This window comes from Oncorhynchus keta, chromosome 33, assembly GCF_023373465.1.
Source record: "Oncorhynchus keta strain PuntledgeMale-10-30-2019 chromosome 33, Oket_V2, whole genome shotgun sequence".
In the NCBI taxonomy this organism is placed as follows: domain Eukaryota; kingdom Metazoa; phylum Chordata; class Actinopteri; order Salmoniformes; family Salmonidae; genus Oncorhynchus; species Oncorhynchus keta.
This window is the reverse complement of record NC_068453.1, coordinates 4,572,000-4,597,517: the sequence shown is the minus strand read 5'-3', so window position 1 is coordinate 4,597,517 and position 25,518 is coordinate 4,572,000. Positions and strand designations below refer to the sequence as shown.

The 25,518-nt window shown below is 43.9% G+C and overlaps 1 protein-coding gene and 2 long non-coding RNA genes across 6 annotated transcripts; 1 reads left to right on the top strand and 2 right to left on the bottom strand.

Annotated features, from left to right (window-relative positions):
* Window positions 1–2,852: 2,852 nt before the first annotated feature.
* Window positions 2,853–4,491, bottom strand: LOC127914581 (uncharacterized). Its single transcript, XR_008088914.1, has 2 exons — window positions 3,393–4,491; window positions 2,853–3,304 (listed from the first exon to the last, which is right to left on the bottom strand). It is a non-coding gene; the product is annotated as an uncharacterized LOC127914581 (long non-coding RNA).
* LOC127914582 (uncharacterized) lies at window positions 4,384–5,478 on the top strand. Of its 3 annotated transcripts, XR_008088917.1 has the most exons (5): window positions 4,384–4,533; window positions 4,604–4,659; window positions 4,902–4,969; window positions 5,085–5,284; window positions 5,356–5,478. It is a non-coding gene; the product is annotated as an uncharacterized LOC127914582 (long non-coding RNA). The 3 variants fall into 3 exon arrangements; XR_008088916.1 differs by lacking the exon at window positions 4,384–4,533 and having other exon boundaries at window positions 4,543–4,659; XR_008088915.1 differs by lacking the exon at window positions 4,902–4,969 and having other exon boundaries at window positions 4,468–4,659; window positions 5,183–5,284.
* Window positions 5,479–7,037: 1,559 nt separating this feature from the next.
* Window positions 7,038–25,267, bottom strand: LOC118366072 (rho-related GTP-binding protein RhoG-like). 2 transcript variants are annotated; one of them, XM_035748418.2, is made up of 5 exons: window positions 25,112–25,221; window positions 21,802–21,851; window positions 10,095–10,272; window positions 8,083–8,253; window positions 7,038–8,000 (listed from the first exon to the last, which is right to left on the bottom strand). In XM_035748418.2, exons 3-5 carry the CDS (start codon window positions 10,221–10,223, stop codon window positions 7,725–7,727), a joined length of 576 nt encoding a protein of 191 aa, XP_035604311.1. In that variant the 5' UTR covers window positions 10,224–10,272; window positions 21,802–21,851; window positions 25,112–25,221; the 3' UTR covers window positions 7,038–7,724. The 2 variants fall into 2 exon arrangements, with proteins under 2 accessions (XP_035604311.1, XP_035604310.1); XM_035748417.2 differs by lacking the exon at window positions 21,802–21,851 and having other exon boundaries at window positions 25,112–25,267.
* Between the last annotated feature and the right edge of the window lie 251 nt (window positions 25,268–25,518).

The following is a 25,518-nucleotide window of genomic DNA, read 5'->3' as shown; positions in this document are numbered from 1 at the left end:
GATACATCAGAAAAGCAGAATTTAATATTTGGTACAGAAACCTTTGTTTGCAATTACAGAGATTATACGTTTCCAGTAGTTCTTGACCAGGTTTGCACACACTGCAGCAGGGATTTTGGTCCACTCCTCCATACAGACCTTCTCCAGATCCTTCATGTTTCAGGGCTATCGCTGGGCAATACGGACTTTCAGCTCCCTCCAAAGATTTTCCATTGGGTTTTCAATTTTCTTTTGGGTCTATTGGGTATTGCTTCTTACGGAGCCACTCCTTAGTTGCCCTGGCTGTGTGTTTCGGGTCGTTGTCATGCTGGAAGACCCAGCCACGACCCATCTTCAATGCTCTTACTGAGGGAAGGAGATTGTTGGCCAAGATCTCGCGATACATGGCCCCATCCGTCCTCCCCTCAATATGGTGCAGTCGTCCTGTCCCCTTTACAGAAAAGCATCCCCAAATAATGATGTTTCCACCTCCATGCTTCACGGTTGGGATGGGGTTCTTGGGGTTGTACTCATCCTTCTTCCTCCAAACACGGCGAGTGGAGTTTATACCAAAAAGCTCTATTTTTGTCTCATCAGACCACATGGCCATCTCCCATTCCTCCTCTGGCTCATCCAGATGGTCATTGGCAAACTTCAGACGGGCCTGGACATGCGCTCACTTGAGCTGTGGCACCTTGCGTGCACTGCAGGATTTTAATCCATGGCGGCGTAGTGTGTTACTAATGGTTTTCTTTGAGACTGTGGTCCCAGCTCTCTTCAGGTCATTGACCAGTTCCTGCCGTGTAGTTCTGGGCTGATCCCTCACCTTTTGTTATTGACCAAATACTTATTTTCCACCATAATTTGCAAATAAATAAATAAAAAATCCTGATGTGTGATTTTCTGGATTTTTTTTCTCATTTTGTCTGTCATAGTTGAAGTGTACCTATGATGAAAGTTACAGGCCTCTCATCTTTCTAAGTGGGAGAACGTGCACAATTGGTGGCTGATTAGATAATTTTTTGCCCCACTGTACACAAGGGTTGCTTACCAAGACGACATTGTATGTTCCTGAGTGGCCTAATTAGTGTTGACTTAAATCGGCTTGAAAATCAATGTCAAGACTTGAAAAAGGCTGTCTAGTAATGATCAAAAACCAACTTGACAGAGCATGAAGAACTTAAGTAATAATTTGTAAGTATTGCACAATCCAGGTGTGCAAAATACTTTCCCAGAAAGACTGGTTGAAAGCTGTAATCGCTGCCAAAGGTGACTCTAACGTGTTGACTTGGGTGTGAATACTTATGTAAATGAGATATTTCTGAATGGATTTGTCAAATTAGCAAAAAAAACTTCTATGAACATGTTTTCACTTTTGTGGGTTATTGTTTTGTAGATGGATGAGAGAAACCACTGAATCCATTCTGAATTCAGGCTGTAACACACAACAGAGTGTGGAATAAGTCCAGGGGTATGAATACTTTCGGAAGGCACAGTACCTGTCATATTATGGGACCATTTTGTACTGTATGCTATGATTATGTGTACGGTTTGAATGGTGTAGATTGAGTGTGTTATTACTGTGTGTGGGTCGGGGGTTAGAGAGCGGGATACGCCATCTCATGGATTATTCTATGCCACTTTATACAGTATAATGTTTACATACCCTACATTACTCATTTCATATGTATATACTGTGCTCTATACCATCTACTGCATCTTGCCTTTCGGCCATCACTCATTCATATATTTTTATGTACATATTCTTATTCATCCCTTTAAACTTGTGTGTATAAGGTAGTTGTTTTGAAATTGTTAGGTTAGATTACTTGTTAGATATTACTGCATGGTTGGAACTAGAAGCACAAGCATTTTGCTACACTCGCATTAACATCTGCTAACCATGTGAGATACGATTTGATTTACTCAAACAGTTGCCTGCTGTCGCCAACAGTCAATGCCCCTTTAACCACGGTTTGTTTGCGTGAGTGTGTGTACACTTGTGAATGTCACCAGCGCAGTAACCGTGTGCGTGAGTGTGTTACAGAGACGAGGGTGACTCAGCATACGGTTGGTTGCCTGGGACAAAGAAGCATTATGATTGAACCTGTAAGAGGTGGAGGGAAACACTGACAGTTGATTTGACTTTCAAATCAGACTGGCTATAGGAGGAGGAGGCAGGTAGCAGGATTGGCCTGGGTTGGTTATACAGTCAAACTACCGATCCCCCTGTCAATGTAGTCTTTTATTGATTGTGATTTAACAAGAAAAACTGATCCCAAATCAGCACTCCGACTCTGAAAATCTTGATACATACGACCCCTGGTCTGTGGTTGATGTACAGTGAGCTCCAAAAGTATTGGGACAGTGACAATTTATCTGTTGTTATGGATCTCAGTACTCCAGCCCTTTGATACAATGACTGAGGTTAAAGTGCAGACTGTCAGCTTTAATTTGAGGGTATTTTCATCCATATCAGGTGAACCGTTTAGAAATTACAGTACTTCTTTGTACATAGTTCCCCCCCCCTCCCCATTTTTAGGGGACCAAAAGTATTGGGACAACATCACGTGTGTATTAAAGTAGACAAAAGTGTAGTATTTTGTCCCATATTCCAAGCATGAAATGTGCCTCTACAAACTTGGATGCATTTGCTGATTGTTTTGGTAGTTTCAGATTATTTTGTGCCTAATAGAAATTAATGGTAAATAATGTATTGTGTCATTTTGGAGTCACTTTTTATTGTAAATCAGAAGGGTTTCAAAACACTTCCACAATAATGTGGACGCTACCATGATTACAGATTATCCTGAATTTACAGTGAATAATGATGAGTGAGAAAGTTACAGTAAATTTCACCATGAGGCCAATGGTGACTTTATAAAGGTTTAATGGCTGTGATAGGAGAAAACTGAGGATGGATCAACAACATTGTAGTTACTCCACAATACCAACCTAAATGACAAGAGTGAAAAGAAGGAAGCCTTCACAGATTACAAATTTTCAAAAACATGCATCCTGTTTGCAATAAAGCACTAGTAAAACTGCAAAAAATGTGGCATAAATATCATACCTCCCCTGTTATTATAATGGTGAAATGTTGGCAGGTCTTGGGGTTATGATATAAAATGCTAACCTCCCCTGTTATTGTAATGGTGAGAGGTTGGCATGTCTTGGGGGTATGATATAAAATGCTAACCTCCCCTGTTATTATAATGGTGAGATGTTGGCATGTCTTGGGGGTATGATATAAAATGCTAACCTCCCCTGTTATTGTAATGGTGAGAGGTTGGCATGTCTTGGGGGTATGATATAAAATGCTAACCTCCCCTGTTATTATAATGGTGAGGGGTGTCTTGGGCATGTCTTCCCCTGTTATTGTAATGGTGAGGGTATGATATAAAAATGCTAACCTCCCCTGTTATTGTAATGGTGAGAGGTCAGCATGTCTTGGGGGTATGATATAAAATGCTAACCTCCCCTGTTATTGTAATGGTGAGAGGTTGGCATGTCTTGGGGGTATGATATAAAATGCTAACCTCCCCTGTTATTATAATGGTGAGATGTTGGCATGTCTTGGGGGTATGATATAAAATGCTAACCTCCCCTGGCTTTTATGAAGCTAGCCAACTTCAGTTAGCTTCACATTCCATATCAGGCTTGTACTACGATGGTGATTGGTGGATATTGCTCGTCCGCCTGCCTCTAACGCTATCATTTAGCTCTGGTGTACAGATACTTTTGGAGCTTGTTTAATCTCGGACACCCAGAAATCCAATATTGTGTAATTAATTGCATCAGATGCTTGTTTAAATTTTGGAAGGAAACGTGTTAGTTCAATGTCTCCCCAACTCTAAATGGAAACTGACAGTGAGTTTTGCGTAAGTCTATGGGCCAAATGTCCCAAGATGCGAGCACCTGTGAAATTGTGATTTGTCCAAATGATCAGTGTCAAAAAATGTGTATAGTTTTTGCATCCCACTCTGTCGCCAGATGCTACTGCTGTTTATGTTATGTGCATATGTCCAGAGATTAGGGTTGTTAGAGTCGGTAAAGTAAGACTGGACAGGTTGGGCCTTAAACTGAAGGGTTTGGAGTAAAAAGTAGAGAGACACACACACTCACAAAAAATTATTTTAAAAAATCCAACCATAGAAGTTGAATTAGAATATATCTTTCTGACTCCAATATTGTAAAAGACAGGATGGCGGTCAGGATTGTAACATTTATTATCAGTTTATATCAAATTAAATTTTCTCAGTTTACACAATGCCTGGCATTTGACTTTTTTAACATTGCATGGTCACTGAAATATTTAAAATATATATATATATATATTCAATCATGTTAAACACATATTACATTACAGGTTTGATAAATATTATACATAAATGACTTTCAAGCACAGCCCTTGTGGAATATAATGGGGAGGGGAGGAGAAGGAAGTAACGTTAAGAGGTGAGGGGATGCATGGGGTTGGTGAACAGGGGAGAGGTGAGGAAAGGAACAGGGAGTGGAGGCAGAGGGTAGGAGAACAGGGGAAAGAGGAGAGAGGTGGGGAGAGAGGAGGAAATGAACAGGGAGTGGAGGCAGAGGGTATGAGAACAGGGGAAAGAGGAGAGAGGATGAAAGGAACAGGGAGTGGAGGCAGAGGGTAGGAGAACAGGGGAAAGAGGAGAGGTGGGGAGAGGGTGGAGGCAGAGGAAGAACAGGGGAAAGAGGAGGATAGGAACGGCAGAGGGTAGGAGATGTGGGGAGAGAGGAGGAAAGGAACAGGGAGTGGAGGCAGAGGGTAGGAAACAGGGAAAGAGGAGAGAGGTGGGGAGGCAGGGAGTGGAGGCAGAGGGTATGAGAACAGGGGAAAGAGGAGAGAGGGTGAAAGGAACAGGGAAGGCAGAGGGTAGGAGAACAGGGGAAAGGAGAGGTGGGGAGAGAGGAGGAAAGGAACAGGGAGTGGAGGCAGAGGGTAGGAGAACAGGGGAAAGGAGAGGTGGGGAGGCAGGGAGGGAGGCAGAGGGTAGGAGAACAGGGGAAAGGAGGGTGGGAGAGAGGAGGAAATGAACAGGGAGTGGAGGCAGAGGGTAGGAGAACAGGGGAAAGAGGAGGATAGGAACGGAGTGGAGGCAGAGGGTAGGAGATGTGGGGAGAGAGGAGGAAAGGAACAGGGAGTGGAGGCAGAGGGTAGGAGAACAGGGGAAAGGAGAGGTGGGGAGAGAGGAGGAAAGGAACAGGGAGTGGAGGCAGAGGGTAGGAGAACAGGGGAAAGAGGAGGATAGGAACGGAATGGAGGCAGAGGGTAGGAGATGTGGGGAGAGAGGAGGAGGAGGAAGGAACAGGGAGTGGAGGCAGAGGGTAGGAGAACAGGGGAAAGGAGAGGTGGGGAGAGAGGAGGAAAGGAACAGGGAGTGGAGGCAGAGGGTAGGAGAACAGGGGAAAGAGGAGGATAGGAACGGAGTGGAGGCAGAGGGTAGGAGATGTGGGGAAAGAGGAGAGAGGAGGAAAGGAACAGGGAGTGGAGGCAGAGGGTAGGAGAATAGGGGAGAGGTGAGGGAGGGGAGAAGAGCGGATGAAAAGGGGGGGGGGGCAAGGGTGGTCTAAAGATTCTACTGTTGGAATGGCCTGGAAGGTATACAGGCATACAGGAAGTGAGGGGGGGGAGTGGAAATGGCTCTCTGTCTCATTGTGAACCTCAGTAGAAGGACTACTTCCTGTAGCAAAGAGACTGGACTCAAGCTGTGTCTAACCTGAAGGCTAACTCAGGGCTAACTCCATTTATCCTGAATGAAGTGTCTGAGCCATGAGGACCAATGAAATCAGATACCCTCCCTCTCGCAAAGATTGGGTCATTATCCCCTTCATTTGAGGAAGACGATTGGTTAAATATATTAATAAAATGTTTTTTTTTTGTGTGTAAATATATATATTTTTAACACCTATCACATGACACATTTAGTAATGACAGTACATGCTTTCCAAACGGTGTGTTTTTTTGTGCAACTGTATTTTGAAATTTGCGAAAGGCAACCAACCATGATCCATAGATGGCAGTTCCCATTCAAGTGAAGACTGGCAGCCGTTGCTAGTGTATGTTGAGTCCCCAACAACTGGATGTTCTGGTTTTCAGGGGAAATGGAAAGAGAGCCTGTGGCGCGACTTCTGCTTTCAGACATTAACAGCATGACACCCCATCTTAACACCTCCTCCATATTTACTGGGTTGGTTGAACAGTGCAGAAAATGACCTTTTTTTCCTTCTTGTCGAGACCAGTATGTAGTGGATCTAGTTTCAGGTGTTTCTTTTATGCCTGCTATGTTAGGTTACCGTGAGTGTAACAGTCAAATTGCCAGGTTTAGAGGTTCCAAAACCCTGCTATGGATTATATGTCTGTGGCCATGACGCAACAAGCTGTTCTACAGATAGAAGGTGCTCATGCATTGATGAGCACACAAAAGCACAACAAAAGTAGAATTAACGATAAGTAATCGAATAAAGATGGCACTTCTACATTTCGGCACAAATTATAGTGTGGCACTGACTCGCCCATAGATTGACGTTTCGGCATTGTCTCAATGACGAGTTTGGCATTCGACTAGCCATGTGCGACATGCACGCGCAGTAACCAGCCTGCTAGAGTTAGCGGCAGGCGGACGAGCAATATCCACCGTAGTAGTACGAGCCTGATGTGGAATGTGAAGCTAATTGAAGCAGGCTAGCTTCATAAAAGCCTGATGTGGAATGTGAAGCTAATTGAAGCAGGCTAGCTTCATAAAAGCCTGATCTGGAATGTGAAGCTAATTGAAGCAGGCTAGCTTCATAAAAGCCTGATCTGGAATGTGAAGCTAACTGAAGCTGGCTAGCGTTATAAAAGCCTGAGTAGATCAAGCTTGCTTTGTAGTATACAACTCAGGAGGGGATATGATATAAGGGAAGATATGAAGGAAGACCAGCGGGTCGTGGAAAAAAGGTTTCACAACTTTTGGGACACAACCTCTCAGCTCCCCAGCTTCATCTGCGACCTCTAACCTCTGGCCTGAACAGAGGCAGCCAGAGTCAACACATAAGGCACATTTTTGATTTACAAACAAACAAATATTAAAGGATATTTTCTGGGAATTGAAAGAGGCATGGCTCATCATGATATTTCTCAATATGTTTTACATAATCTTTAGTTGGGTTTCTACTGAGCTCTAAAGCTGGAATAAGAGGAAAAGAGACGAGGGTCAGGGAGCGGGAAGAGAAAGTAGACGCCACCATCACAGACCAATCAGTCTCTGGTAAAGACGTTGAGTGACACTGCTCTGGCCTATCAGAACTGCCCAAGTGTCCATGATAACAGATCACTGTAATTCGTCATTTGCAGAGTGCAGTTGCCCCTCCCTCTTCCCAATAGTAAGGCTCGTCGGTCACTGGGGAAAAAGAGAATACTGTTCTCCTGTCATATTTACATGTAACTGAATTATTCTACCATAGTCATGTACATTCCTATTATTTCCATTGTTGCAGTAAGTTTTTCAGTTTCAACTGCCCACCCCCTTCTGTCTCTTCATCTAGCTAACCACCCTTCTTTCCCCGTCTTGACCTCTTGCTGGTGGTGTGCTGGGGGTCGAGGAAGGCTCGGATGGCCTCAGCAAACATCAGTCTTTTTACCCCTCCTTTACTCTTCCTCTCTATCTCCCCAATCCCCCCCCCTCTCTCCTTCTCCTCTCTCTCTCTCTCTCTCTCTCTCTCTCTCTCTCTCTCGCTCTCTACAGTAGCCTACAGGACCTCTTGCTGGTGGTGTGCTGGGGGTTGAGGAAGGCTCGGACGGCCTCAGCGAACACCTCTTTGATCCCATCCTGGTTGAGGGCGGAACACTCCAGGTAGCGGGCGGCTTGGATCTGACGGGCCAGTCCCGCCCCCTGGTGATGAGTGACAGGAGATTGGCTCTGCTCCTTCAGCTTGCGCTGGGTCTCCTCGTCGTTACGCAAGTCGCTCTTAGTGCCTACCAGGAGGACAGGCACACCGGGGCAGTGGTGGGACACCTGTGGGTACACACACATACATGTGTAAACACACACACACACACAATGTAATAAACCCACAGACAAACACACACACACTGACCTCTGGGTGCCACTTGTGTTTGACGTTCTCATAGGAAGCGGGGCTGGAGATGGAGAAGCAGATGATGAAGATGTTGGTCTGAGGGTAGGACAGGGTCCTCAGACGGTCGTACTCCTCCTGACCTGCCGTGTCCCACAGGTTCAGACTGATGGAGCGCCCGTCTACTGTCACCTAAAACACACACACAGGGGTAAGACACAGACACACACAGGGGTAAGACACAAACACACAGGGGTAAGAACACACACACACACACACACAAACACAGGGGTAAGACACAAACACACACAGGGGTAAGAACACACACAGAAACACAGGGGTAAGTAAACACACACAGACACACAGGGTAAGAACACACACACAGGGGTAAGAACACACACACACAGGGGTAAGACACACACACATGGGTAAGAACACACACAGAAACACAGGGGTAAGTAAACACACACAGAGAAACACAGGGGTAAACACACACACACACAGAAACACAGGGGTAAGAACACACACACAGAGAAACACAGGGGTAGACACACACACACACACACACACAGAAACACAGGGGTAAACACACATACACACAGAAACACAGGGGTAAGAACACACACACACCCTTGTAAGAACACACACACACAGGGGTAAGAAAACACACACAGAAACACAGGGGTAAGAACACACAGGTGTATGATACACACACAGGGATGTAAATGCACACAGAAGGAAGTAAATAGACACACACACATGGAACACATGCAGGAAGGTATAAACACACACACCTACACGTGTAGAAACACATACACACAGTGGGGCAAAAAAGTATTTCGCCACCAAGAGTCAGCCATCAATTGTGCAAGTTCTCCCACTTAAAAAGACGAGAGAGGCCTGACATTTTCATTATAGGTACACTTCAACTATGACAGACAAAATGAGAAAAGAAAATCCAGAAAATCTCATTGTAGGATTTTTTATGAATTTATTTGCAAATTATGGTGGAAAATAAGTATTTGGTCAATAACAAAAGTTTATCTCAATACTTTGTTATATACCCTTTGTTGGCAATGACAGAGGTCAAACGTTTTCTGTAAGTCTTCACAAGGTTTTCACACACTGTTGCTGGTATTTTGGCCCATTCCTCCATGCAGATCTCCTCTAGAGCAGTGATGTTTTGGGGCTGTTGCTGGGCAACACGGACTTTCAACTCCCTTCAAAGATTTTCTTAAGCAGGGGGACACGTCTGGTACTGCAGGATTTGAGTCCCTGGCGGCGTAGTGTGTTACTGATAGTAGGCTTTGTTACTTTGGTCCCAGCTCTCTGCAGGTCATTCACTAGGTCCCCCCGTGTGGATCTGGGATTTTTGCTCACCGTTCTTGTGATCATTTTGACCCCACAGGGTGAGATCTTGCGTGGAGCCCCAGATCGAGGAGATTATCAGTGGTCTTGTATATATATATAATAATAATATAATAATAATTGTATGTCTTCCATTTCCTAATAATTGCTCACACAGTTGATATCTTCAAACCAAGCTGCTTACCTATTGCAGATTCAGTCTTCCCAGCCTGGTGCAGGTCTACAATTTTGTTTCTGGTGTCCTTTGACAGCTCTTTGGTCTTGGCCATAGTGGAGTTTGGAGTGTGACTGTTTGAGGTTGTGGACATGTGTCTTTTATACTGATAACAAGTTCAAACAGGTGCCATTAATACAGGTAACGAGTGGAGGACAGAGGAGCCTCTTAAAGAAGAAGTTACAGGTCTGTGAGAGCCAGAAATCCTGCTTGTTTGTAGGTGACCAAATACCTATTTTCCACCATAATTTGCAAATAAATTCATAAAAAATCCTACAATGTGATTTTCAGGATTTTTTCCCTTCATTTTGTCTGTCATAGTTGAAGTGTACCTATGATGAAAATTACAGGCATCTCTCATCTTTTTAAGTGGGAGAACTTGCACAATTGGTGGCTGACTAAATACTTTTTTGCCCCACTGTACATACACAAACAAACTCATACACAGTACCTGGCTGCTATAATTGTCAAACACGGTGGGTATATATTCCTTAGGGAAGGCTCCGGTTGTGTAGGAGATGAGCAGACAGGTCTTCCCTACGGCACCGTCGCCCACCACTACACACTTAATGCTCTGCATGCCTGCTGCGCTGCCGACCCTTCAACTCTCACCTCTCACCCTCAGCAACCTGATGGAACACACATACCACACATTTAGGCCCCTTTCTATTTCGGTTCCTTCACCCTTCCCCTAGCCCAGTGTCTCCCAATCCTGGTCCTGGGAACCCAAACAGATGCACATTCTAGATATTTCCCTATAAGTAACAAATCAATGACATTGTGCACCTCTTAGGGTTCCCAGTACCAGGATTGGGAAGCACTACTCTAGCCCCTACTAGCTGATTTTATTTGCATAGACAGATTTGCATAGGAAGATTGGATGGGTGAAAATACTGCATCGTGGGGGGTTACAGATCATGCGTATATACCTACGTATCAGTAAACAGCTGAGGGCTAGAGGACTGTAAAGGAACCAGACATGAAGGGCCGGTTTTCCCAGACACAGATTAAGCCTTGTCCTTGGACTAAAAAGCACTTTAAATAGAGATTCTTCATTGGGCATGTTTTTTAGTTCAGGACAAAGCGACAACAGACACCAAAGGAGACCAAAGGAGACGAGAGAGAAAGAGACAGAGATACAGTCATGTCATTTAGTATTATAGCTACTATTCTTATTGTTGTCGCTTTATTGTTATGTGTATCACTTCGCTTTGGAGACATTGACAGTCATGCCACTAAAGAATATTACATTTTAATTTAAATATAAAAGAGATTAGAGATACAGACAGATGGCCAGAGACCAAGAGACAGACAGACAGAGAGATAGAGAGAGAACAGACACAGAGAGACAGGAACAGACAGAGAGACAGAGAGAGACAGACACAGTGAGACAGACAGACAGACAGACAGACAGACAGACAGACAGACAGACAGACAGACAGACAGACAGACAGACAGACAGACAGACAGACGGAGATATAGAGAAAGAAAACAGACACAAAGAAAGACAGAAACAGACAGAGAGACAGACGCAGTGAGACAGAGAGAGAAATAGACAGAGACCAAGACAGACAGAACGTGAGAGAGAGAGAGAAACAGACAGAGACCAAGACAGACAGACAGAGTAATAGAGAAAGAGAACGGACACAAAGAGAGGCAGAAACAGACCGAGAGACAGACAGAGTTAGACAGAGAGAGAAATAGACAGAGACCAAGACAGACAGAGAGAAAGAGAACAAACACAAAGAGAGAGAGACAGACCGAGAGACAGACACAGTGAGACGGAGAGACCGAGAGTGTTTATGGAAATGAAGAGTACACAAGGAAACGGGATCCAAACAAAACAAAGATGTTATCCTGGGTTCAGCCAATGGGCTTCAGCTCTATGGAACACACAAACACACATACTGAGCAACATCCTCCCATAGAGCGCAAACGTATAAAATAGAATGATTTACTTTACATGAGATACAGACTCATGTCTATCTCTTTCTTGCTATGTCTGTATGTTTCGGTCTCTACCTACCTCTCTCTCCTCATCTCGCTCTCCTTCTCTATCTCTGTATATCTCTGTATATCTCTGTATATCTCTGTCTGTCTGTCTGTCTGTCTGTCTGTCTGTCTGTCTGTCTGTCTGTCTGTCTGTCTGTCTGTCTGTCTGTCTGTCTGTCTCTCTCTCTCTGTCTCTCTCTCTGTCTCTCTCTCTGTCTCTCTCTCTGTCTGTCACTCTGTCTGTCTCTCTGTCTGTCTCTCTGTCTGTCTGTCTGTCTCTCTGTCTGTCTGTCTGTCTGTCTGTCTGTCTGTCTGTCTGTCTCTCTCTCTGTCTGTCTCTCTTTCTCTCTCTCTGTCTGTCTCTCTGTCTCTCTCTCTGTCTGTCTCTCTCTCTCTGTCTGTCTCTCTGTCTCTGTCTCTCTCTGTCTCTCTGTCTCTCTCTGTCTCTCTGTCTCTCTGTCTGTCTCTGTCTGTCTGTCTCTCTGTCTGTCTGTCTCTCTGTCTGTCTGTCTCTCTCTGTCTGTCTCTCTCTGTCTCTCTGTCTGTCTCTCTGTCTCTGTCTCTGTCTGTTTCTCTCTCTGTCTGTCTCTCTGTCTCTGTCTCTCTCTGTCTCTCTGTCTGTATCTCTGTCTCTCTCTATGTCTGTCTCTCTGTCTCTCTGTCTGTCCAGTTTAGATACAGTCACTCCACCCAGACTCCAGGGAAACAGGCAGTCAGCCCCACCTCCACTTGGGGTGTGACCCACTGAGGTCACTGTAGCCTGCAGACCAATCAGAACATCCCTTATGGCTGGGGTTTCATGCCTGTCAATCACTATCCACTAGGCGGGACTCTGGCCCACTGGTCTTCTGCTAATCATGTGGAGAAGGATTACGTTTCCCCATAATGCTGATCTAAGGTCAGTTCTGCAATTTTTACTACACAGCCCTAACTCGTCAAAAGTAGTGCACTACAGTGCCTTGCAAAAGTATTCACTCCCTGCAACACCACTAAGCAAGGGGCACCACCAAGCAAGCGGCACCATGAAGACCAAGGAGCTCTCCAAACAGGTCAGGGACAAAGTTGTGGAGAAGTACAGATCAGGGTTGGGTTATAAAACAAGATCATAAACTTTGAATATCCCACGGAGCACCATTAAATCCATTATTCAAAAATGGAATGAATATGGCACCACAACAAACCTGCCAAGAGAGGGCCGCCCACCAAAACTCACGGACCAGGCATGGAGGGCATTAATCAGAGAGGCAACAAAAAGACCAAAAATAACCCTGAAGGAGCTGCAAAGCTCCACCCACAACGGAGATTGGAGTAACTGTCCATAGGACCACTTTAAGCTGTACACTCCACAGAGCTGGGCTTTAGGGAAGAGGGTCCAGAACAAAATAAGCAAACACTTTTGTGTTTGCCAAAAGGCATGTGGGAGACTCCCCAAACATATGGAAGAAGGTACTCTGGTCAGATGAGACTAAAATTGAGTTTTTTGGCCATCAAGAAAAACCCTATTCTGGTGCAAACCCAACACCTCTCATCACCCCGGGAATACCATCCCCACAGTGAAGCATTTAAGCAGAATTTAAGGAATGATGGATGGTGCTACATACAGGGTTTCTTGAGGGAAACCTGTTTCAGTCTTCTAGAGATTTGAGACGGGGACGGAGGTTCACCTTCCAGCAGGACATTGACCCTAAGCATCTTGCTAAAGCAACACTCGAGTGGTTTGATGGGAAACATTTAAATGTCTTGGAATAGCCTAGTCAAAGCCAAGACCTCAATCCAATTGAGAATCTGTGGTATGACTTAAAAATTGCTGTACAACTTGAAGGAGCTGGAGAAGTTTTGCCTTGAAAAATGGGCAAAAATCCCAGTGGCTAGATGTGCCAAGCGTATAGAGACATACCCCAAGAGACTTGCAGCTGTAATTGCTGCAAAAGGTGGCTCTACACACTATTGAATTTGGGGGAGGTGAATAGTTATGCACGCCCAAGTTTTCATTTTTTTTGTCTTATATCTCGTTTGTTTTACACAAAAAAAGATTTTGCATCTTCAAAGTGGTAGGCATGTTGTGTAAGTCTAATGATACAAACCCTCCAAAAAATCTATTTTAATTCTAGGTTGTAAGGAAATAACAAACATATTGTTAAATTAATATAGGTCAAAGTCATTGTTAAAACACCTATTGCTATTGAGAGATGGCTGTCCCAAACCCAGACTCCTAAACTTCATGTTAAAAATGTGTTTTAACACTATTATTCCAATAGAACATGTTGAGTTCTTCTATTATTACATTGAAAGAGCCCCCCCCCCCACCAAATAAAAATAAAAACCCAGACCCCTAAACTTCATGTTGGCAGATATAAAGCCTCTATTGAAAAAGCCAAACCTTGACCCAGAAAATATAAAAAACTAAATTGGCCTATATAGAATCTCCCAATCTCCCAACCATTTCGAGGCAAGTGACTTTAAAGGCAAGTGCTGATTTCAAGGTTTTACTGCTAACCTACTAGAGGTCGACCGACTATGATTTCTCAACGCCGATACCGATTATTGGAGGGCCCAAAAAAAAGCCGATACCGATTAATTTGCCGATTAAAAAAAAATAGATATATTTGTAATAATGACAATTACAACAATACTGAATGAACACTTATTTTAACATCAATAGTCTCAAATAAATAATGAAACATGTTCAATTTGTTTTAAATAATGCAAAAACAAAGTGCTGGAGAAGAAAAAAAAAGTGCAATATGTGCCATGTAAAAAAGCTAACGTTTAAGTTCCCTGCTCAGAACATGAGAACATATGAAATCAGTTGTCCTGAGTCTGCACAACTCTGCTAGGACCAAGGATCAAGAGAGACACTCAAGTGTTTAAGTACTATATCTCTTGATACAATGATGAAAATAATCATAGCCTCTAAACCTTCAAGCTGCATACTGGACCCTATTCCAACTAACCTACTGAAAGAGCTGCCTCCTGTGATTTGCCCTCCTATGTTGAACATAATAAACGGCTCTCAATCCACCAGATGTGTACCAAACTCACTAAAAGTGGCAGTAATAAAGCCTCTCTTGAAAAAGCCAATCCTTGACCCAGAAAATATAAAAAACTATCGGCCTATATCGAATCTCCCATTCCTCTCAAAAATTTTAGAAAAGGCTGTAGCGCAGAAACTCACTGCCTTCCTGAAGACAAACAATGTATACAAAATGCTTCAGTCTGGTCTTAGACCCCATCATAGCACTGAGACTGCACTGTTGAAGGTGGTAAATTACCTTTTAATGGAATCTGACCGAAGCTTTGCATCGAACCTCGTGCTCCTAGACCTTAGTCCTGCTTTTGATACCATCGATCACCACATTCTTTTGGAGAGATTGAAAACCCAAATTGGTCTACACGGACAAGTTCTGGCCTGGTTTAGATCTTATCAGTTTGTCTCTGTTAATGGTTTGTCCTATGACAAATGAACTGTACATTTCGGTGTTCCCCAAGGTTCCGTTTTAGGACCACTATTGTTTTCACTATATATTTTACCTCTTGGGGATGTCATTCGAAAACATAATGTTAACTTTCACTGCTATGCGGATGACACACTGTACATTTCAATGAAACATGGTGAAGCCCCAAAATTGCCCTCGCTAGAAGCCTGTGTTTCAGACATAAAGAAGTGGATGGCTGCAAACTTTCTACTTTTAAACTCGGACAAAACAGAGATGCATGTTCTAGGTCCCGAGAAACAAAGATATCTTCTGTTGATTCTGACAATTAATCTTAATGGTTGTACAGTCGTCTCAAATAAAACTGTGAAGGACCTCGGCGTTACTTTGGACCCTGATCTCTCTTTTGATGAACATGTCATGTTTCAAGGACAGCTTTTTTCCATCTACGTAACATTGCAAAAATCAGAAACGTTCTGTCCAAATATAATGCAGAAAAATTAATCCATGCTTTTGTTACTTCTAGGTTAGACTACTGCAATGCTCTACTTTCCGGCTACCCGGATAAAGCACTAAATAAACTTCAGTTAGTGCTAAATACGGCTGCTAGAATCCTGACTAGAACCAAAAGATTTGATCATATTACTCCAGTGCTAGCCTCCCTACACTGGCTTCCTGTCAAGGCAAGGGCTGATTTCAAGGTTTTTACTGCTAACCTACAAAGCATTACATGGGCTTGCTCCTACCTATCTCTCTGATTTGGTCCTGCCGTACATACCTACACGTACGCTATGGTCACAAGACGCAGGCGTCCTAATTGTCCCTAGAATTTCTAAGCAAACAGCTGGAGGCAGGGCTTTCTTCTATAGAGCTCTATTTTTATGGAATGGTCTGCCCACCCATGTGAGAGACGCAGACTCGGTCTCAACTTTAAGTCTTTATTGGAGACTCATCTCTTCAGTAGGTCCTATGATTGAGTGTAGTCTGGCCCATTAGTGTGAAGGTGAACGGAAAGGCACTGGGGCAACGAACCGCCCTTGCTGTCTCTGCCTGGCCGGTTCCCCTCTCTCCACTGGGATTCTCTGCCTCTAACCCTATTACAGGGGTTGAGTCACTGGCTTACTGGTGCTCTTCCATGCCGTCCCTAGGAGGGGTGCGTCACTTGAGTGGGTTGAGTCAATGACGTGATCTTCCTGTCAAGGTTGGCGCCACCCCTTGGGTTGTGCCATGGCGGAGATCTTTGTGAGCTATACTCAGCCTTGTCTCAGGATGGTAAGTTGGTGGTTGAAGATATCCCTCTAGTGGTGTGGGGGCTGTGCTTTGGCAAAGTGGGTGGGGTTATACCCTGCCTGTTTGGCCCCGTCCGGGGGTATCGTCAGATGGGGCCACGTGTCTCCGGACCCCTCCTGTCTCAGCCTCCAGTATTTCTCCTGTCTTATCTGATGTCCTGTGTGAATTTAAGTATTCCCTCTCCTCTCCTCTCCTCTTCTCTCCTCTCCTCTCCTCTCCTCTCCTCTCCTCTCCTCTCCTCTCCTGAGGTGCTGACCTGTTGCACCCTCGACAACCACTGGGATTATTCTATGGGAGTTTTTGCTAGCCACCATGCTTTTACACCTGCATTGCTTGCTGTTTGGGGTTTTAGGCTGGGTTTCTGTACAGCACATTGATATATCAGCTGATCTAAGAAGGGCTTCATAAATACACTTGATTGATGTTAAAAAGCATTTTTAACACTATTATTTCAATAAAACATGTTGAGTTATTATATTATTACATTGAAAGAGGTCCCCCCCAACCAAATTAAAATAAAAACCCAGACTCCTGAACTTCATGTTAAAAATGTTTTTTAACAATATTATTTATTTCAATAGAACATGTTGAGTTCTTCTATTATTACATTGAAATATAATAATCTAATTAGTAGATTTCTTTATTTCAAACATCTTTCTCTAAAAAATGCTGTCCCACCGAAACACACATATTTAAAGACTGTAGAATCAATTAGCCTTCCAGCATTGTAGAACATCCTGCTGGTCATCGCTCATATCAACACCATTATCCCAGAAACCCTAGACCCACTTCAATTTGAATATCGCCCCAACAGATCCAGAGATCCACGGACTCCACACTGCCCTTTCCCACCTGGACAAAAGGAACACCTATGTGAGAATCCTATTCATTAACTCGGGCTCAGCGTTCAACACCATAGGACCCTGGGACTAAACACCTCCCTCTGCAACTGGATCCTGGACTTCCTGACGGGTTGCCCCCAGGTGGTAAGGGTAGATAACAATACATCCGCCATGTTGATCCTCAACACGAGGGCCCCTCGGGGGTGCGTGCTCAGTCCCCTCCTGTACTCCCTGTTCACTCATGACTGCACGGCCAGGCACGACTCCAAAACCATCATTAAGTTTACAGATGAAACAACAGTGGTAGGCCTGATCACCGACAACAATGAGGCAGCCTATAGGGAGGAGGTCAGAGACCTGGCAATGTGGTGCCAGGATAACAACCTCTCCCTCAACGTGAACAAGACCAAGGAGATGATTGTGGACTACAGGAAAAAGAGGACAGAACACGCCCCCATTCTCATCGACGTGGCTTTAGAGCAGGTTGTGAGCTTAAAGTTCCTTGGTGTCCACATCAACAACAAACTATCATGGTCCAAACACACTAACACAGTCGTGAAGGGGGCACAGCAAAGCATATACCCCCTCAGGAGACTGAAAAGATTTGGCATGGGTCCTCAGATCCTCAAAAAGTTCTACAACTGCACCATCGAGAGCATCCTGACTGGTTGCATCACTGCCTGGTATGGCAACTGCTCGGCCTCCGACTGCAAGGCACTACAGAGGATAGTGCGTACGGCCCAGTATATCAAGGTGGTGAAGCGTGATTCATCACTCCAGAGAACTAGTTTCCACTGCTCTAGAGTCCAATCACATTTTTTTGTGGGACTAGAAAAACATTTCTGGAATGTAAAGCTTTTAAAATGATACTTTTCGCACCCTGTTCCGTGTCTGTTTTTGGTTCTGTTTTCTTGAACCGGTTCCAACCATTACGTCTAACAATATAATGAATTAGATGCATAAGTAAGTCAATCAATCAACAAATTTCAGATTCTCACATTCAACATTGAACATTTTACAGAGAACAAAAGTGATTATAATTCTCATAATGAAATGTAAAGGTTTTGAAAATCAGTTTAAAAATTGTTTTGACTATTTTGTTAATTTAGTATTCAAATACAATGTGTACAATGAATCTGTAAAATAAGGTTAATCAAAATGATCCCTACTGTGCGGTTCTTCTCCCTTTTATTACAGCTTTTTCACAACATTTCGCTAGTGACAAATTTGGTGGGGTGGTAAGGAAATATTTCAAATACAAACAGTGTGTGAGTAATATATATATATATATATATATGTCTACCTGACATATGTTGGAAGATAAATATGTACTCTGAAAGTTTGGGGAAAAATAGGATATAAATGAGAAAGAAATCAACCCCCAGTGTGCACCACTTGTGTAGAATGACCCATATAAGGAATGGGGTGTTATAGAAGCTCACTCAGAAGCTCACACGTCCTCCTCACCGCAGATTACAACTTCATTGAAAGAGAGAGATGAAAGGAGAAGTAAAGACAGGACGTTACTTTACCACTCCACTTCTTCCCTTACATGCTGACCACACAGCCCGCGTTGGGTGCGCGAGCGTTGCAAAATAAATGTACACATACATGTTATTCAATCATTTCATCCAAACTGTTTGCACGCGTCAATGTGCGTCTGCGTAGCCAGGCGCTAAAATAGAACTTGGTTCTAATTTTGACGCTTGAGGCGCTGCAAGTCCCGCCTCTCCAATCTCATTAGGTTTTAGGAGCAAATAACCACATGGGTGATTGAAAGCTGAACTGAGGTCCAGACTCCAGTCCAGTTGGTGATGGTAATGCACCTTAAAATTGGTTGGCCATATAAAGTCCAAAGAAGAAGATGAAAAAGAAGACTGAATGAGGAGACTAGAATCTGTGGATTAATTGCCGGAGTAGAAAACCTTGTGCATTTCAGGTAAAATAACAACCCAATGTTTATATCCTAGGACAAATTAGCTAGCAACAGCAAGCTAGCTAAATGGCCATGAAGGTTTCATGCTTTTTGACCTGTCCCCAAATTAATATAAATAGAAACGTCCCTTTTTCAGGACCCTGTCTTTCAAAGATAATTTGTAAAAATCTAAATAACTTCACAGTTCTTCATTGCAAAGGGTTTAAACACTGTTTCCCATGCTTTTTCAATTAACCATAAACAATTAATGAACATGCACCTGTGGAACGGTCGCTAAGACACTAACAGCTTACAGACGGTAGGCAATTAAGGTTACAGTTATGAAAACTTAGGACACTAAAGAGGCCTTTCTACTGACTCTGGAAAACACCAAAAGAAAGATGCCCAGGGTCCCTGCTCATCTGCGTGAACGTGCCTTACGCATGCTGCAAGGAGGCATAAGGACTGCAGATGTGGCCTGGGAAATAAATTGCAATGTCTGTACTGTGAGACACCTAAGACAGTGTTACAGGGAGACAGGACGGACAGCTGAACGTCCTTGCAGTGGCAGACCACGTGTAAGAACACCTGCACAGGATCGGTACATCCGAACATCACACGGGACAGGTACAGGTACAGGTACAGGATGGCAACAGGTACAGGATGGCAGGGACAGGTACAGGATGGCAACAACAACTGCCCAAGTTACACCAGGAACACACAATCCCTCCATCAGTGCTCAGACTGTCCGCAATAGGCTGAGAGAGGCTGGACTAAGGGCTTGTAGGCCTGTTGTAAGGCAGGTCCTCAACAGACATCACTGGCAACAACGTCGCCTATGGTCACAAACCCACCGTCGCTGGACCAGACAGGACTGGCAAAAAGTGCACTTCACTGACGAGTTGCGGTTTTGTCTCACCAGGGGTGATGGTCGTGTTTGCGTTTATCATTGAAGGAATGAGCATTACACCGAGGCCTGTACTCTGGAGCTGGATTGATTTGGAGGTGGAGGGTCCGTCATGGTCTGGGGCGGTGTGTCACAGCATCATCGGACTGAGCTTGTTGTCATTGCAGGCAATCTCAACGCTGTGCTTTACAGGGAAGACATCCTCCCTCATGTGGTACCCTTCCTGCAGGCTCATCCTGACATGACCCTCCAGCATGATAATGCCACCAGCCATACTGCTCGTTCTGTGTGTGATTTCCTGCAAGACAGGAATGTCAGTGTTCTGCCATGGCCAGCGAAGAACCTTGATCTAAATCCCTTTGAGCTCGTCTGGGACATGTTGGATCGGAGGGTGGGCCATTCCCCCCAAAGATGTCCGGGAACTTGCAGGTGCCTTGGTGGAAGAGTGCGGTAACATCTCACAGCAAGAACTGGCAAATCTGGTGCAGTCCATGAGGAGGAGATGCGCTGCAGTACATAAATGCAGCTGGTGGCCACACCAGTTACTGACTGTTACTTTGCCCCCTTTGTTCAGGGACACATTGTTTAATTGTCACATGTCTGAGGAACTTGTTCAGTTCATGTCTCAGCTGTTGAATCTTGTCATGTTCATACAAATATTTACACATGTTACGTTTGCTGAAAATGAACGCAGTTGACAGTGAGAGGACGTTTATTTTCATGCTGAGTTTAGGTTGTTCAGAGTTCATTTTGATATTTCAACCTGCGTGTCCTGATCGCTTCTGGTGTTGATGGACAAATGCACACGATGACGCACGTGGATGCACGTTCCTATCTGGTCTCGTCAGCATGCTGACCACACTGCCTGTGGTGTGTGCGCGAGCGATGCAAAATAAATGGACACATACATGTTATTCTGTCATAGCCTGATCTGTTTCACCTGTCCTTGTGCTTGTCTCCACCCCCCTCCAGGTGTCGCCCATTTTCCCCATTATCCCCTGGGTATTTATACCTGTGTTTTCTGTCTCTGTTTTACAGTTTGTCTGGTTTGTTCAAGCCTACCAGCATTTTGTCTCAGCTCCTGTTTTCCCTAGTGTCTCTTTTTCTCGTCCTCCTGGTTTTTGACTCTTGCTTGACTCTGAGTCTGCCTGCCGTCCTGTACCTTGGCCTCTACTCTGGATTATCGACCCCTGCCTGCCTTGACCTGTCGTTTGCCTGCCCCTGTTGTTTCAATAAACGTCAATACTTCACACAGTCTGCACTTGGGTCTTACCTTGATTCCTGATATTATTCAATAATTTCACCCAAACTGCAAGTCCTGACTCTCCCATCTCCTCGCTGGTTTTTAGGAGCATATACCCACGTGGGTGATTGAAAGCAAATCTGAGGTCCACACTCCAAACCAGTTGGTACTGGTAATGCATCTTAAAGTTGGTTGCCAACTGCCATGTAAAGTCCACAGAAGAAGAAGAACAACAACAAGACTGACGGAGGAGAGATTACTAGAAACTAACTATGTTTCCCCTTTTGTCTGTGGATTAATTGTCGGTGTAGAGAACACACGATTTGTGTGCTCGATTTTATACACCTGTCAGTAACGGGTGGGGCTGAAATAGCCGAATCCACCAATTTGAAGGGGTGTTCACATACTTTTGTATTTATAGTGCAGTTGAGTCGGAGTTAATTTTGATATTTCAACCTGCGTGTCTTGATCACGTCTGGTGTGGATGGACAAAATCAACATGCATACAATGGCGCACGTGGATGCAGGTTCCTACCTGATCTAGTCAGCATGTTACACACTCTAACAGTCCCCAGCAGCACTAAGCTACAGTCAGAGTGAGAGAGGGAAGGAAAGAGAGAGAGAGAGAGAGAGAGGATGCAAAGTGGAAAGAAGAGAGACACAGAGGAGAATAAACAATCAGAGAGGGAGACCTTTAGACTGGATATGAAAGTTACAGATGGTTCTTTTAAGGGCTGAACTGAAAGGCTTGCATTCACAGCAGCAACATATAACAAGCAGCGACAAAGGATGCATCCCAAATGGCACCCTAATATAGTGCCTATGGGTCCTGGTCAAAAATAGTGCAATATAAAGGGAATAAGGTAGAGACAGCATGATGTTGGTATGCCTGTTAATGCTCACTTTTAAAGAACACGAGTCCGGGGACTACCACTTTGGTGTGTACTCAGTTTGGTGTATAATTGTGTGTGTATGTGTGCGCGAGTGAGCGAGAGAGAACGTGCGTGTGTGTGTGTGTGTGTCGTTCACAGCATTTACAAGCAAGGCCCCAGGAGAGTGAACTAGCGGTGTGAGAAAGTGAAACAGGAAGGGCTAGATGTCCTGAGGGACAGGCCTAGTTGGGTCGGTTGCCAGAGTCTACTCTATGAGCTGTGGGTTATCACGACAACAATATGGTCATTTAGCAACCATTTACTCATCCAAAGTGACTAGTGGTTAAAGGGGCAATTCGGAATTCGTAAAACAACAATGGCTACAGTTGAAGTCGGAAGTTTACATACACCTTCGCCAAATACATTTCAACTCAGTTTTTAACAATTCCTGACATTTAATTCTAGTAAAATTCCCTGTCTTAGGTCAGTTAGGATCACCACTATATTTTAAGAATGTGAAATGTCAGAATAACAGTAGAGAGAATTTATTTCAGCTTTGATTTTTTTCATCACATTCCCAGTGGGTCAGAAGTTTACATACACTCAATTAGTATTTGGTAGCATTGCCTTTAAATGTTTCACTTGGGTCAAACGTTTCGGGTAGCCTTCCACAAGCTTCCCACAGTAAGTTGGGTGAATTTGGGTCCATTCCTCCTGACAGAGCTGGTGTAAATGAGTCAGGTTTGTAGGCTTCCTTGCTCGCACACGCTTTTTCAGTTCTGCCCACAAATGTTCTATAGGATTGAGGTCAGGGCTTTGTGATGGCCACTTCAATACTTTGACTTTGTTGTCCTTAAGCCATTTTTCCACAACTTTGTAAGTATGCTTGGGTCATTGTCCATTTGGAAGACCCATTTGCGACCATGCTTTAACTTCCTGACTGATGTCTTGAGATGTTGCTTCAATATATCCACATAATTTTCCTCCCTCATGATGCCATCTATTTTGTGGAGTGCACCAGTCCCTCCTGCAGCAAAGCACCCCCACAACATGATGCTGCCACCCCGTGCTTCACGGTTGGGATGGTGTTCTTCGGCTTGCAAGCCTCCCTCTTTTTCCTCCAAACATAACAATGGCCAAACAGTTCTATTTTTGTTTCATCAGACCAGAGGACATTTCTCCAAAAGGTACGATCTTTGTCCCCATGTGCAGTTGCAAACTGTAGTCTGGCATTTATATGGAGGTTTTGGAGCGGTAGCTTCTTCCTTGCTGAGTGGCCTTTCAGGTTATGTCGATATAGGACTCGTTTTACTGTGGATATAGATACTTTTTTATCTGTTTCCTCCAGCATCTTCACAAGATCCTTTACTGTTGTTCTGGGATCGATTTACACTTTTCACACCAAAGTACGTTCATCTCTAGGAGACAGAACGCGTCTCCTTCCTGAGTGGTATGATGACTGCGTGGTCCCATGGTGTTTAAACTGGCGTACTATTGTTTGTACAGATGAACGTGGTACCTTCAGGCATTTTGAAATTGCTCCCAAGGATGTACCAGACTTGTGGAGGTCTACATTTTTTTTCTGAGGTCTTGGCTGATTTCCTTTGATTTTCCCATGATGTCAAGCAAAGAGGCACTGAGTTTGAAGGTAGGCATCGAAATACATCCACAGGTATATCTCCAAATGACTCAAATGATGTCAATTAGCCTATCAGAAGCATCGAAAGCCATGACATCATTTTCTGGAATTTTCCAAGCTGTTAAAAAGCACAGTCAACTTAGTGTATGTAAACTTCTGACCCACTGGAATTGTGATAAGTGCCATGCACAAAGTAGATGTCCTAACCGACTTGCCAAAACTATAGTTTGTTAATGAGAAATGTGTGGAGTGGTTGAAAAACGAGTTTTAATGACTCCAACCTAAGTGTATGTAAACTCCCGACTTCAACTGTATATACAACGGTTATATATCATTTAAGTATGTACTTTATCTTGTATGTGGTCCAGGCAGACATCAACTAGTTGGTGTGTATATGTTATAAGTATGTTATAATGTGTGTTATGACCACCTCTTGGTGGCTGTTAAAATCATTGAGGACTGAGCTGTCAGACAAACAGCTGTCCAAACACAGAACTCAATATTCCCTTCTTCCTTTCCTCCTTTCCTCTTTTCCTCCCTCCTTACCCCCCTCATTCCCTCACTCCTTCCTTCCCCACAAAAGGTTTCAGGTATCGAACCACACGTAACTGTCAGAGTAGAGAAAACACTAGTAAAGTGTGAAAATACCACCACCACCACCATAGTCAAGCAGCAGGTTTTGCCCTCCTGTATATCTCCCTGTATTATTGGAGTATACAGAGAGAATACATATTGGATGGTGGCTTGTGCAAGGAAAATGATTTATGGACATTTTGGTGGAAAGTCAGTCATTTCACTCTCAATTCTATTTCTACATAACATGAAACCATCAAACTGTGTGATTGTCTGAGTGAAATCGTTCATAGAATAGTCACATCTGTTTCTGGTGATAGGAGATGATACGGATGATCGAAAACCACACACACATGCACTCTCATGCACACACACACACACACACACACACACACGCACACACACACAGAACACTCCTAAACAAGTGAGTGTAGAAGACATGTCAACATTCTTAGGGAATAGTTGGTCCCTCGATCAATTACTTACGAGTAAAACATAATAACCTATAATCCCATGGCATAGACAAATAATAACTGACGCTAGCCTGTAGCAAACGTCTACATGATAACGGAGAGGCTCCAGACAGAAAGCTGGACATCTCGGAGTCAAACCCAGTAGAGTTTATGGGAAGCCAGACAACATTTGTTGTAGAATAACTCGCAGCATTAGGCTACGTTACACAGTTTAAAAGGTATAGTAGTCCCAGCCTATTCATTTCCGATTAGGTTTAATAAGTAAGCAGTCTTGGGTCAAAAACTCACCTAACATAGTCAGTCCTTCCTCCTCTCCTTCTCTGTGGCAGAATTGGTCCGACGCCCGAGGAGCGGATGGATCTTCGTTGTTTTGTGTTGTCAGTCAGTCGGGCGAGCGGGCGGGGTTGCGTTATGAAGGAAGTCGGTTCATTTGCGGAGAGGAGAGGAAGTGTATGAAACGGCTTTGGTGAAGTTTGAGGAAGTTTATTTGTTGGCGAATAGCCGTTGAGTTGAGGATGCGACTCTGACTGAGAACCATAGTTAGATTAGCCTAGGCCTACAATTGTTTTGTACATCCTAATAAAAGTTATCATAAAGATTAGATTTTGTAAGTAATTGCTCAAACTATATATATATATATACATATGAACGAATTCGTTAAATACCATCTTTATGCAATTATAGCAGTTAATGCA

Bases quoted from the DNA above. Each gene is read 5' to 3' on its own strand.
- LOC118366072 (XM_035748417.2), bottom strand. From the start codon at position 10,223: ATGCAGAGCATTAAGTGTGTAGTGGTGGGCGACGGTGCCGTAGGGAAG. The intron at 8,254-10,094 runs GTACTGTGTATG...TGTGTGTTTTAG, and splicing joins TTGACAATTATAGCAGCCAG to GTGACAGTAGACGGGCGCTC. The intron at 8,001-8,082 runs GTCAGTGTGTGT...GTGTACCCACAG, and splicing joins AACACAAGTGGCACCCAGAG to GTGTCCCACCACTGCCCCGG.